Source organism: Taudactylus pleione, unplaced genomic scaffold (assembly GCF_031769625.1).
Source record: "Taudactylus pleione unplaced genomic scaffold, aTauple2 ptg000133l, whole genome shotgun sequence".
NCBI classification, from domain to species: domain Eukaryota; kingdom Metazoa; phylum Chordata; class Amphibia; order Anura; family Myobatrachidae; genus Taudactylus; species Taudactylus pleione.
In genome coordinates, this window is record NW_028284535.1 from 2,498,000 (window position 1) to 2,512,577 (window position 14,578).

At 46.6% G+C, this 14,578-nt stretch overlaps 1 protein-coding gene across 3 annotated transcripts in view; it reads left to right on the plus strand.

Moving 5' to 3' along the window:
* CAMK1 (calcium/calmodulin dependent protein kinase I) overlaps positions 1 to 14,578 on the plus strand; it is a 153,371-nt gene that overhangs the window by 110,640 nt on the left and 28,153 nt on the right. For all 3 annotated transcript variants that reach the window (XM_088473269.1, XM_088473270.1, XM_088473271.1), the window contains 4 exons: positions 9,121 to 9,195; positions 10,902 to 11,040; positions 14,089 to 14,215; positions 14,399 to 14,474. In XM_088473269.1, the coding sequence (XP_088329395.1) occupies positions 9,121 to 9,195; positions 10,902 to 11,040; positions 14,089 to 14,215; positions 14,399 to 14,474 (417 nt within the window). The remainder of the gene's footprint in view (positions 1 to 9,120; positions 9,196 to 10,901; positions 11,041 to 14,088; positions 14,216 to 14,398; positions 14,475 to 14,578) is intronic.

Genomic DNA, 14,578 nt, shown 5'->3' on the forward strand with positions numbered 1-14,578 from the left:
TCTTCCTTCTCCTCCGGCCTATGGCTTGGTAACTAACTGAGGTGCCTTGGCTCGGTGGCGGGGTATAGGAGGGGGACCTAGTGCATCCTGGGAGGCTGTAAAGCTTAACTCTATGGTGCCCGATGACTGACGTCACACCTATACCCCAAGGTATCCTGTGGAACCCTATGGACTTCGTAGAAATAGAGATAACAAGGGTAAGTTCTTACCATATCTCATATTTTTTACCCCCAGAGTACCTCCAGCTTCATAAAATGACACCCTTTAAATCTCAGGGGTCTATTTACTAAGCAGTTTTAGGAGACAGAGTGAAAAGTGATAAGGTGCCAGCCAATCAGCTCCTAACTGTCATTTTTCAAACACTGCTTAGTAAATAGATCCCTCTGTCCCCCAACTTTCACTTTCTGGATAATTCTACAGTACACAGGAGGGTGGGCAGCCTGTATCTCTCTAACTGAACTATTAGCAGGGTATGCTGGGATTTCGCTCCACATCAGGAGTTATGCACCCAGCTAGATGTGTGTGAGGCCATCGCATTCCTACTGACCAAGCTGCGTGTTGCAGCTCGTCAGCCTGGTGATGCAGACTTGCCGCTAGCAAATCCTAGAAGGGACGTGGTGGGGTGTGTTATGGGTTTACACTGTGTCATGCTAAATTTTACCACCAAGGTTATCACTGCTGTTGTTTTGTACACCTATATTTAACCGACTGCATGTAATACAGCCTCAATAGTCAGCATATTGCATTGTGTTGTCATTCACATCATAAATAGCATTGCTTGTCCGCTCATCATGCATAATTGCTGGTAAAGGTGTATCCGTAGCTGGTGCCCAGCCTGTATTCAGAGTGCCAGGTGCCCAGCAAGATATGGAACGCCATACCTGGTGCCCAGCCTGAGATGGAACACCATACCTGGTGCCCAGCCTGAGATGGAACACCATACCTGGTGCCCAGCCTGAGATGGAACACCATACCTGGTGCTCCATTCTGCATTGGAGTGCCATACCCGATGCCCAGTCTGATTTTCAGAACTGTGCCAGGTGCATATCCGGTGCCCTGTCTGGTATGCAGAGTCATGCCGGGTGCCCGGTTTGATATGACTTGCCGTACCTGGTGCCCAGCCTGATATGCAATAAGGCAGAGATTTAAGTTTAATAAAATGAAGAAGTATATGACCCTCTTTATCTTAAAGAATATATAATTATTACTTAATGTGTATGTACAAGTGTGTGTGTGTAATATATATATATATATATATATATATATATATTATATATATATTATATGTGTGTGTATACATTAATTGTGAGGTCACTGGCCGGTCAACCTGAAATCTGGAGCCCATGCTAAAATACCCACTAAAACCCAGAATGATCAAATCCTATGTACTAAGAATAGCAGTGACATCTGTGCCACATCCGTGTGTAAGGCGAGCTTTAATCTCCCTCCCTCTGTGCTCTCCATTCTGTTATCTCTCCCGGAATTTTTCTGCATTTCACTTGTCTAAACCTGATAACGATTAAGAAATCCCTCATTTGCCAAAGCGGCAGTAATGGCGCAAATGACTGTGATTCCCTCTAATGCACTGAGCTCTATAGTCTGCCGGGATTTGCAGGGATTGGACCTTCTCTACCTCTTAGCTGGTGGTCTGCCTTTATTCATTCTCTCCTGCTCTCCCTCCCTCTCTTTTTCAGAGCAGCGAATGTCCCTTTATAGCCCTTTTTGTTTTCTTAACATTTATTTTTAGTTTGTTTTTTATTGTTTAATTGGGAGAGAGATTGGGAAATTAAAGATTGGTTATTATTTGCGTGGTAAGAGCAAATTCACGCCTGGAGTGTATTCTTCATGTGGTAAATGTACCCGTTTGGTGCGTATAGAGGTGTCCCGTCCTGCCCTTTGCTAAATGGTGGCATACACTGAGAGAGGAACCGTTATGAATACATCATCCCATCCTTGTCTCAAATGTAACATTTTATTTTTGCATGTGGGCGCGATATGAGGATCGCATGGCGGTGCAAAATCGTGAAGCCCAGCGGTCTACACTATCCATGCGTTTTACCTCATAAATGATAAAGCTCTTACCTCACACAATAGCATTTGTAAGTGACCCTTATTGGGGCTGGTGGGCTCATGGTTATTCCTTCAATGGTGACCCTGGTGTTTGCCAAGTTCATTGTGTTTGCTTCATTTATTGGAAACAACCGCCGCTATGGTCTCTCTTCACGGACACTGAGCTCTCTCCATTTCTAAATAAATTTTCTTTGGGGGTTTTTTATGTAAAAACCTACGTCGGTGCTCTCGATCACCTGAGTGCACAAAAAAGTGCTCTTAAGTACTTCAGTCCCTCCTCAAAAGAAAGAAGGGCCCCTATATTCATGAGCCTCATAATCAAAGGGGGAAAGAGTCTCCTCCAGACCTCCATGGGTTCACCTGGGCTTCCCTCAGTGACTGGAGTCTTTTTGTTTCCACCTGGATGAGTCAGATGCTCATGGAGTTGGGCACCTCAGGGCCACATCACCCCCTTAGATCTTAAATAAGAGAGACTAAAGAGCCCGGCATCCCTGTAAATACACACACCAGTGAGAATTGTCCATGAAGAACAATAAATGAATAAAGTAGTGCCGTGATACTCCCCAGCCGTTCAGCTGGCAAGAGAAATATTAGGGTCTATTCACTAAGCCTTAGAAAGAGATAAAATGGAGAAAGATAAGTCCCAGCCAATCAGCTCCTAACTGTCAGTTTACAGGCTTGAAAAATGACAAGAGCTGATTGGCTGGGACCTATATTTCTCAATTTTATCTCTCTCCAAGGCTTAGTGAATAGGCCTCATTGTGCTTTCTGCCTCACAAGTGATATCTGGTAACCCCCAAGTCACTACTTCGGGGCACCTGTGTCCTTTTTTTTTAAATTCCGTGTTGGGAATAAATACTTTTTGTCAACTTTTTAAACTCAAGGGCACCTCACGTAACTTAAAGAGCACCACATTTAGGGTCCTACTTACTAAGCTTTGGATGGAGATAAAGTACCAGCCAATCAGCTCCTAATTGCCATGTCACAGGCTGGTTTGAAAAATTAGTTCTCGCCATCCAAGTCTTACTGAATAGACCCCTTAGTTTTTTAAACAGTGGGTAAGTATTTGGACCCATCATTCCCAGAGTTGCTAGGTATCGTACCTTTCCATCTATGCTCAAAAATTCCAGTTACCGCTTTCCAGGGCCGTAGCTAGGGTAGTGAGGCCGGTGCCATCGCACAGGGCACCACAGGTCAGGGGGCGCTGTTTGGGCCTGTCAAATTTCTGTTTATTATCATTCTTGCTTGTAGCTTCCTCTTATTTCATCCCCAGCATCTCCTGGCCTCTCTTATCTCTTCCCTGGCCCTTCCCCATGAGGCCATGGCCCTTTTTTGGGTACATTATGTCCCTTTGAAAAATGAGGGGGGCGGCAATGCTCTTTGCACAGGGCACCAAAAAGTCTAGTTGCGGCTCTGCCGCTTTCATTTCTGGCCTTCCTTTCGGTCCCTTCCCTTCTGTCTGTCGCTCCATTATTATCTATCTATTTATCTATCTATCTATCTATCTATCTATCTATCTATCTATCTATCTATCTATCTATCATATTTCATCCTTCCCCCTGTTTCTCCTATCTCCCTCCCCATCTCCACTCCTCTCTCAACTTTCTCCCCTACCTTCTCCCGTCTGTCTTCCTCTTATCTCGAGTAAGTGAGGGTGAGGTGCAGCTCATCTGTCCCAGGACCTGGCAGGAGGGAGCAGTTGTGCATCCAAACAGCGCTGGCTGGTAGGAGAAGACAGGCTGTATCTGGGAAACAGGCAGCCAGTGAGAGCTGGGAAGTGGCAGGGCCTCCCTTATGCAATTACTATGCCTATGCTAGAATAAGCCGCCCTATCTTGGGCAGTAGGAGCCGGTGACGTGCTCTCAAACCCCCTCACCCCCCCACCCACCACAATGGCTCCCACTACAGTGACTGGACAGCCGCCCAGAGAAGACTAGGACATTTGCGCTGAGAATGGGTAAGTAAAGCGAAGCGAGGAGGGACAGGGCGATTTGAGGTGACCTAGCATATGCTGGCTCCATTTGTTAGTTATATAGTAAATCTTTGCTAATGTCCACGGTTTTATGTACATTCCGGCTTTGGTTGCTACTGTGCCAAATTTCAATGTGTGCTAACTCCTCAAGGAATTGGAGGAGAGGGATGGAGGTTCTCCTCTGACGCTGCGTGCTTCTGCAACGTATGTGCCTAGTTTGTGACAAGTACTCCTCGCCGGCGCATATTGGCACTTGCCTAGTTGCTGGTCTGCATGAGCCGCATTTGCGCAGTGTCCCGTTCCTGAACTTTGCCTAGGTGAAAACGCCCCTTCTAAGCCTTCATTTACCTCTCCAGTCGTGAGGGGGTGGTACATGCAAAATGTGTGAGGGTCTGCATAGGCGCGCACACGTGTCCTCTGGCCTTCTGACCATACGCAAAGCGAAATCGCACAAGATACGCTGCTGCGCAAATAGCGAAGTACCCACTTGGCAGCAGCCTCTATGAGTGCATACCTTTTACTGCAGAACGCTCGTTGGACTTTTCCCTGGAATCCTGGACTCCTGCATCGGGGGCTGAGGTTTCACTGTTTTGTGTATGTTAAATAATAGGACTGGTTTCCACCCACATGAATCCCTGCGATACTACGCCCCCACAGCTTGTGACTTGCTGATGCCTCTTATTGTCATTCCTCTGGTCTGGCATCAGGTGGGCAGTGTAAGCTGTAACCCTGACTCCTGTGTTTTCATCCCCCACAACTAATATATATATATATAATTTCACTTTAAACCTTTTATGTAAAAATGTATTTTCCAAGTCTCTCATCCGTGGGCTGCGGGGAGAGAAAAGACAAAACATGACATGTTAGTACATGACTCAGACATGCAGAGGGGACGACTTTCATTAGAACACTCGACAGCATTAAATGATCGTACTTTTCCATTGTTGAAGTGTTTGTGCAGAACAGTCCCTTATCTCTTGTAATCATTTACCTCCCAGAATCCTGTGTATGTACCATCCTCCTCCAAGGTAACCGCCCGGCTATCTTCATGCCAGAACCTTTACTGGCTTCAAATATCTCTTTCAGAATCAAGCAGGGGTGTATAGCAGTGGCCTGGATAGCACTCGCCAGGGGCGCCAGCCAAGGGGGGCGCCATCTGGCAGTGCCACCAGCAGCCAAGGGGTGGGCTACCCCAGGGGCCGAACTAGCGGCGATGCACCCACCGCTAGTCCCCCGGGCCCCATAAGTGTAGGGCAGACCGCAGTGAGAGCGGTCTGCCCTACACAGTTTACAAATAGACAGCTGCCAGCGGCAGCTGTTTGTTAGTTATAGCAGCCAGCCAATGAGAGTCAGACAGACTCTCATTGGCTGGTGCGTCCACGGAGGGAGCCAGCTGGAGCTCCTTCTTCCGGCTCCCCCCGCAGTGAGTGATGGGAGAGATGTCATGACGTCTCTCCCATAGTGCTCTGCAGAGTAAGTTTTGCATTTTTTTTCTTCTGTGTGTGTAAGCCTGGCCCGCGGGGCTGCTACTAAGGAGGACTGTATAGCTGGTGGCCGCTCCTGGGGGCACTTTATGGGTGGTGGCTGCTACTGGGGGCACCAAATAAGGGGGCCGCTACTGGGGGCACTGTATAGCTGGTGGCCGCTACTGGGGGCACTTTATGGGGCAGGTGGCCACTACTGGGGGGGACTACTACTGGGGGCAATGCAGCATAGGGGGACTACTACTGGGGGCACTGTATAGGGGGGACTACTACTGGGAGTACTGTATGGGGAGGGTGGTCGCTACTGGGGGCACTGCATAGTGGGGACTACTACTGGGGGCACTGCAATTCAGAAATTATGGGGGGAGGGGGGCGCCAGTCCATTAGTTTGCCAGGGGTACTCGGATCCCTAGATACACCCCTGGAATCAAGTAATACTTAAGGCGCGTATCCACTAGCAGATAGTGGAATGACAGTACGATTACAACATTGTAATCGGACAGTCGTTCCTCATCCCCTTGTAGTGCCTACACTGAACGATCAGTCATTCAGTGTAGGCACCCTCCCTCATCCCTGAACATGGCCAATCTGTCATTATCGACAGATTGACCGGCATGTTAAGGCAATGATTGATGTCTGAAATGACCATCGAGAGCGCGAATCGCTGGTCGTCTCCGACATTAAACTGCCCGATTTATGCAAGATTAATGAATGATTGAACAATAACGATGTCGTTATCGTTCAATCGCTCATTTATATCTTCAAGATCTGTTCCAGGAGCATTAATGTCAAAATGATGTATAATGTAGATTTAATGTTATAATTGATCCCTCCTGCTGAACAATCGGACAGCAGCTAACAAATATTCAGCCTATCAATTCCCTAGAAACTGGTGTCATCACAGTATAAAGATTGATTGAGTATTGAAAGTCTCTGCCACCATTGGACAGCACAGTTGGCGTAGCGGTTAGTCTTACTGCCTCACATCCCTGGGGTCATTTGTTAAAGTACTATGGACCTCATTCAGAGTCTGTCGCGAGCGCCGATGCGCTCGTAACCGACTCGATGGTTTGGCCTGCGCAAGCGCAGTGGCCGCACTGCGCGTGCGCAAGCCCTGGCGCAACAGAGAAACTGTCACTCCGGAGCTCGTTACCAAAGGGGCAGTTGTTGATGTTGATCAACAGCTGCCCCCATTTGGTAGGCGGGCCGGGGGGGGTGGTTTCCAAAACGTAGGCGTTCCTTTACGAACGCTTGCTGTTTTGTGGGTGGCCGCACTGACCTCATCAGTGATGTCAGTGGGGAGCTTCCTGCTCCATCAGAGCAGAAAGCTCCCTGGGGCTTACGAGTGCCCAGACCCAACCCTAGGCTCTGGTTGTAAGCCCCGATGGTCGCAATGGTGATCACCATCGCGACCATCAACCTGGTCAGTCGTTAAGCTTAACGATCGACAAGGATGCAAGCGGCCGCCCTGATTCTGTGCGACCGCTTGCATCCAACGACCGCCTCTGAATGAGGTCCTATGTGTCTGAACTTTGTATGTTCTCCCAGTGTTTGCGTCTCCCACACTCCAAAAACACACTATCCACTACACGAGAAAAATGAGCGATTTGAACGATTACATTATCATTCATTAATCGTGCAGTGAATATGCCGGCAACGACCAGCAATGCTGAACATGTAGGCCAACCAGCCGATATTGACAGGTTGTGCTTGTTCGGGGATGAGGGAGGGTGCCTAATCATAGTGTGTGTGTGTCTGGGCACCGTAGCAGGGTGCCGCCGTGCTGCACCCGTCCCTTGAGTGGCGCTCACGCCATCATAACTGAGCACCCCAAGATGTAGTTGGGTGGGCGGGGACACCTTCTCCGGAGGACTTGCCTGCTGCTCGGAACGTTCTTCAGACACTTCAAGCTGCAGAACAGATCCCACTACACTTTGGAAAGAGACATTATGGGGGTATATTTACTAAAGCGAGAGTTTTTAGAAGAGGAGTTGTTGACCGTAGCAACCAATCAGATTCTATGTAAAGTAAAATCTGATTGGTTGCTATGGGCAACATCTCCACTTCCAAAAACTCTCACTTTAGTAAATATACCCCCATAATGTCTCTCCCACACAGTGGGGGCACTGGTTGCACCATAGGGTGACACTGGCTGGTACCACCCCCAGGGCATTCCGCCCTGTGCGACGGCACTGGCCGCACTGCCCTCCTTATGGCCCTTGTGAGTGTGCCTTCCATGTGACAGATAACCTAGGGTGAGGTGTATTAAACCATCTAAAGAGGACAGATGGTCAAGTTGCCCATACCAACCTATCCGCTTTTGTGGCCAAATTGAAAATTGCTTCTGGCTAAGCGATGGCGTCTGCTGGGGCTGTAGCTAGGGGTGTGCAAGCTTTGCCGCCAAAGGTTGCCCGTGCCCGCAGATACGCCTGGGAACCACTGCACCAGTCTGTAGTTCACCTCTGGCTCTCATTGTCCTGGTCCCTGCCCAGACACCATTTTCTTGATGTCACATTGGAAGGGCGGGGCCTGACTTCGTCACAATATTGCCATGCTATGACCTGTCTGCTTACATTTGCCAAGCATTAGCTTTTCTACCTTTTTAGCTTTGTTAAAAAGTTAATTTGTAAGTTAATTTTACGCATATAAAGTGCACCAGAAGGATCTATAAAAATGTATCTTTTTGTCCCATGATCTTTGCATGGGACAAAAGCTGAAATGATCATGCATAGCACACCAGTTATCCTTGTGTGACACCACTTACATTCTGTTGATTGAACTAGCTGACTATAGGTCGATCACACTCACTCTGGCATTGAGAACTGTCCCATAGTGATGACTGACAGAGACGTACAACCCTCTTAAGTGTTTTCTAAAGGACAGACCAATTGGACAGATTTAGTTAAGCATAAGCACGTTATAATTTTACATTATACACTACTTCATCAAAGCCTTCCAGCTCCCATCCTAACTTGCTGCAACATGCTCCTTCCTCCGTTTACCCCATCTGTGTCACACCTGTTTGTCTGCCCCTCCCCTTTAGAATGTAAGCTCTTACGAGCAGGGCCTATACCCTCTTGTGCTTCTCCTTACTTTACTTTCACCTACTTCTTACCCCCCCACCATGGCACCTAACACTTGATTGCTTACGTCTATGTGTTATGGTCACTTATGTATCAATGTATATTATCCATGTCCTTGTCCTATTTTTTACTGTAAGTCTGTTGTCAAATTATTTGTTTATGTACTTTGTAAGGCGCTGCGGAACACTTGTGGCGCCATATAAATAAACGATAATAATAATAATTATTATTTATATTATATTTGGCTAATTAATTGCCCCTAGAGAGTAGCACGGTTATAGGGGGAAGCCGTACCGGTAGGTTAAAAGTTTCCTTTATAGGGGTTTGTAAATCTCAAGCTTAAGACTTTCTGCTGATATAGTTGTCAGTTTGAACATTGTTCTGAAATTGTTGTGCTGATAATAAGGATGGTTAACTATACTAGATCCTAAATAACGCCAACCTTATCGTAATTTACCATTATGTACTTGAATTAATGGCTCTTCTCTCTCTTTCTTTGTTTTCTTTTCAGGATTAAACATGCAAACATCGTGTCTCTAGAAGATATATATGAAAACCGCAGTCATCTCTACCTCATCATGCAATTGTGAGTGTTAATAGACAATGGAAAGTGCTAACTTAAACTCTGTTTTCTATTGCTGCCCCCTGCTGGTAATTAACACTTACTGCATGAAATTCTAAAACTGGCAATTTAGAGCTTTTCTATGGATAGATGTTTTTTTATTAAATCCCTTTTGTAACTAAAAATTGCCAATTAAGCACTTTGTTACTGAATAGTTTGCAATTATAGGAGGACTTGGGTAAAGAGATAAGTTTTGGGTTTTGAGAGGCAGGGTGAGTGTCTGTTGGACTGCGGGCAGGATTTGACCAGAGCGGGTGAGTGGGCGTCAGGGAGAGTGTGTGTAGGAATGAGAGTGAATGTCTTGTTGATGTATCGGCCACATGGGCTAAGTGTAATATTTGTCTTGCTTTGACATTTTAGTATTTGTGTTGGGTACTGGCACTAAAAACTGTGCTGATGATATTATTATTTTAAGAACTGGTAGTAACCATCCTGGCAACCATTACTGTTCATGGATTACTTTAGATGGCCACGTAAAGTCCCTGCCTAAAATCACCTTAGCGTTGGTGCTGATTCCATCCTGCAATCATGCCCAGTTTATCATTAGTTTATGATTAATCAGTGTCCTGTCAGCCATGTTTAATCCTCCTCCATCTGCCTGCTCTGCTGCTCCATCACTGTGATAATGAGGTCACAATCTGGCCCAGGGGTTAATGCTGCACATTCCGTTCACTGAGCCCAGATTTACCTCCTACCAATGAGGCTCAAGGATGCGTCGCTACCGCAAACCCTAGAACTATGATGGTGAATACATAGGGCCTGATTCAGTACGGAACGCAATTGCAATTACAGCTGCGAATTCGCATGGAACGCAGCTGCTAAAATATGCTGATGCCTGCCTAGGCTCAGCCGGCATAAAGACGCCCGCTGCTGCTTTCTCACATCCATCCAATGTCGCTCTTCTCCATCAACATCGGTATCATCGACGCACATCGGCCAGTCACACCGCATTTACACCAGCCCCGACCTGCCGCAGACGCTGCAAGTGTACTGACACGCAGTGGGCTCTTATGCTGCGTATGCAATAGCGGCGGCTAATTTATGTACACCCAAGCAACGGCGTTCCAACGGACAGGCGCGCCTGCTTTTTTCCGACCACTCTCCCGTCACCACCCCCCAAACGATCTCACAGACTGTCATTCTTTGTGCGATGGATTCCTCTGTGCGTCCGTAATCGCATTACGATCGCAGGGCATGCGCAGTGCGGCTTATACGCATTCGCCGTGGCTAACACTCGCTCGTTCTGCATAGGTAGTTGCACTTGTGATTGGTATTGAGGGGTCTATTTACTAAGCAGTGTTAGGAGACAGAGTGAAAAGTGATAAGGTGCCAGCCAATCAGCTCCCAACTGTCATTTTCCAAACACAGCCTGTGAGATGACAGTTGGGAGCTGATTGGCTGGCACCTTATCACTTTTCACTCTGTCTCCTAACACTGCTTAGTAAATAGACCCCTTAATCACGGTTGTAGACTTAGGCCTGTCCTCATTGAGCGGTGATCAATAATGGCAGGCACTGCAGGACAGCTTGTGTCTCTGTCTCTGTATGGGTATAGTGTGTGTGTGTATGTATATATGTATATATGTGTGTATATATATATATATATATATATATCGCTATTTCTATGCATGAATACTTACTAATGAATGACCTTTTGCTGACTTGTTGCAGGGTGTCAGGGGGCGAGCTGTTTGACAGGATCGTGGAGAAAGGCTTTTACACAGAAAAAGACGCCAGCCAACTCATCAAGCAGATCCTGGACGCTGTGAAGTACCTTCACGATATGGGGATCGTGCATCGGGATTTAAAGGTGCAAAACAATTATGGGTTGAGGGTGCCACATTCATTGATCAAATGTAAATATAAGGTACGTTTAATTGCGGCCTCTTGCTGCGGTGTTATCTTATGTGGGACGTTCTGGCCCATTTAGCCCTCCTGAGTCGTTACCCGGTCAGCTGCAGAGTAGTTGCTGTACCCGCAACACAGGCCGCTGAGACAGTGCATCAGCCGCTCAGATGATCGCTTGGGCCAATGGCTTCTTAATTGGGTTGGACACATTGATTTCCCCACTGACTGCATTTTCCATTCCTGGTTGTCAGAGCTGGCAGAGGACATCTGCTATCTGGTAATGAGGGTCTGAGGCTGAGGGGGCATCCACTGAAGGGGCACATGAGTGGTGTAATACCGAATCAGCAGGGGTTGCGCAGAGGTGTATAAAAGGTTTTGGAAGGTAGAGCAGAGAAGGCACAGAAATATAGGAATAATTGGTAATAAATACAGAGCAAAGAGCGTGAAAGCAGTAAGGAAAATGACGTGACCGGGGGGGATTTTGTATAGCAACATTGCTCATTAAATCCAGGTAGGACGCGCACTAAAGGAGCGTACACACTGGACGATATGCTCCCTGAGCGATATCTTGCAGTGTGTCCCCGGCAGGGTGCGCTCAATGTTTTTCATGACATTGAGCACACCCGCTGAACGATATCATTAACGATATCGTTCAGTGCCGGGCTCTCTCCCCCATTCCCCAACATGCAGCAACCTGACAACATTGTCATGATGGCCTGCATGTTTACTCGATGAACGATAATGACGAACGACCCGCGGGAACGCGCGTCGATATCGTTCATCGTTTTGATGTTAAAAATGGACAATAAAGTGGACGACTGAACGATATCGCTATCGTTCAGTCGTCCACTTTAATCGCCCAGTGTGTACGCACCTTAAGGGTAGCTTATGAACTGGGAATGTGCAAATGCTCTTTTGTTACATCATGTGCCTATTTCTGCAGATTTGCGGCGGGAGTGTGAAGGGACGTGTATGGTTTACACCGTCCTATGGGAGTAGTCAGGGGAATCGGCTACATCTGTTGCTGATTTTAGTTGTAGAACTGGGCCTACTCTTGGCAGTGACATGCTCAAATCTCATTTTGTTTTGTGGAATTTGGGGTGGGCATACTGCCTTTCAGACCCCCAATGGATCATCTGCTACCTCATGGGTGCCTAACATTTAGGTGGAGCTTAATATAAACCTAAACATGAGAAATGGAGGTATTACCCATAGCAACCAATCAGATTCTTGCTGTCATTTTGTAGAGTGTATTAGAAAGAAAGCTAGATGCTGATTGGTTCCTATGGACAATTTCTCCAGTTGTGCTCTTTAGAAGGTTTGATAACTCCGCCTTAAGTGTTGTCTTAGGAGTAAATTTACTAAAGTGAGAGGTTTTAGAAGTGCGTTTTAGAAGATATGTTGCCCATAGCAACCAATCAGATTCTACTTAACATTTAACTAGCACCTTCTAGAAGATCATAGCTAGAATCTGATTGGTTGCTATGGGCAACATCACTTCTAAAACTCACTTCTAAAAACTCTCACTTTAGTAAATTTACCCCTTATTGTCCAGATACATCCGGATGCAGTTGTGAAGAAATTGAAATTTCTAAGTGCCCTTCAGTCAGTATATTAAGTGTCACTCACAGGCAGATGGCCTGTAATAAGTACAATCCCAATATAAGCTCACTCTTATGCGGCACTTAAGCTATAACCACGGCTAGGGGCAGAACAGTGCACTGCTGAGGCTCATTGCATCATTTTGCCTCGTGCCCGTCAACTATCACAATCTTCCGGGACCAGCGATATACTCCCAGAAGGGCAGATTGGAGGCCTCTCTGGAGCAATCGTGAGTCCCAGCATACGTGCGGCCCAGGACAGCTGCACATAAATAAATCCTACAGGGCCGCATAAAAGCGGCTCGTAAACCAGGCTTATGGACTCCAGCCAGTCACGGAACCGGTCATGTGTGACCGTAAATGAAGGGATGAGTTTGCAGGCTTGTGTTTAACTGGTTAACGTGAAACCGCTGTACGTAGTTCAGCCATCAGATGGTTTTACATGGTCTATTTTGAGAAGACCTGCCTCCCCCTCTGGCTGCTGCAATGTTAGACATGAAGCTGTCTTTGGTGGGATGTGACTCTGCAGATCCCTGATGATGTATGGAATAGATGTAAAAAGTCTTGCTCCAGTGCCCTGTAATTAGAAAGTGCCGGGAGCTGGGATACCTCTTGTGGTGGACTCGTCAATCATAGAGACAGTGGTCCTAGTTATTAATGGGTCAGGCCGGGGACCTATCATAGACTGCGGCTGTCTAATGCGGTTTTTCGTTATTTCCAGAAAAATTCCATCCCAAGAGCTCTAATTCTTGTAGGGTAAATGTAAGGGGTAGAGATAAGGGTCTGCCAAAGCCAAGCGGTCATACGTGTAATACAATCCATTATTGTACAGTGTATATACACGTCCTATGTCTATATGGTCCAGTAAATTAATTTCCAGTACTATCCCCTCAGCAGGTACAGTAGGAAGAATAGGAAGCGATGTTAGTACATTACACATCCCTGATGTTGTGTTTGTTGAATAATTAGGGGAATGATTCTACCACAGTGGCATCTGAAAGCTGTAGATCAGTGGTATGGAACACGTGGATCTCCATCTGCTGTGGAACTACACATCCCAGCATTCCCTGCCACAGTTTTCCTATTAGGGCATGCTGGGGTGTGCAGTTACACAGCAGTTGGAGGCCCCAAGTTGAATGCCTTTGCTGTAGATTATACACAATTGCCAGAGTGCCACCGTGCTTCAGGCTATGAACGAAGGCTCCGCAGTCAATATTGATGGGACCCTTGTGCGCTGTTGACTGGAGAAGCCTCCTACAATCGTCCTTTTGATTACTGTTTGAATTAAGCCCCTTCAGCCACATAAGCGTTTTTGAGAAATAAATAGTTTTGTGATTAAATTGTTTTGGGGTTTTTCTTTTAACTGTGGCTGGAGAATGACCACGTGCGATGTTCTGTGCTTCCTTCAGCCGGAGAACCTATTGTACTACAGCCTGGACGAAGATTCCAAAATCATGATCAGCGATTTTGGATTGTCCAAGATCGAAGGCTCCGGGAGCGTGATGTCAACGGCTTGCGGGACTCCTGGCTACGTCGGTGAGTGTATAAAAGGTGGCGCTGTTCTTTAGGACGCTGGAGATTTAGATTGGTGCCTTGGCTTTTTGCCATGCTAATTGGCGACGTGCGCATTTAATTGATTTTATTTTTATTTTGTATATAATATTCTGAACTAATCAGTTTTTGCTTTTTCCTCGGTTACATAATTTTTTGGACTCTCAGCTCCGGAGGTTTTGGCCCAGAAGCCTTACAGTAAAGCCGTGGATTGCTGGTCGATTGGCGTTATCGCTTACATCCTGTAAGTCTCCATCTTAAACTTACCTAAAGCACTTTTTGTGCCCTTTAGTACTGTCAATGTGTTCTAATCCATATCGTTATATACAGTATGTGCCGGTCTTCGGG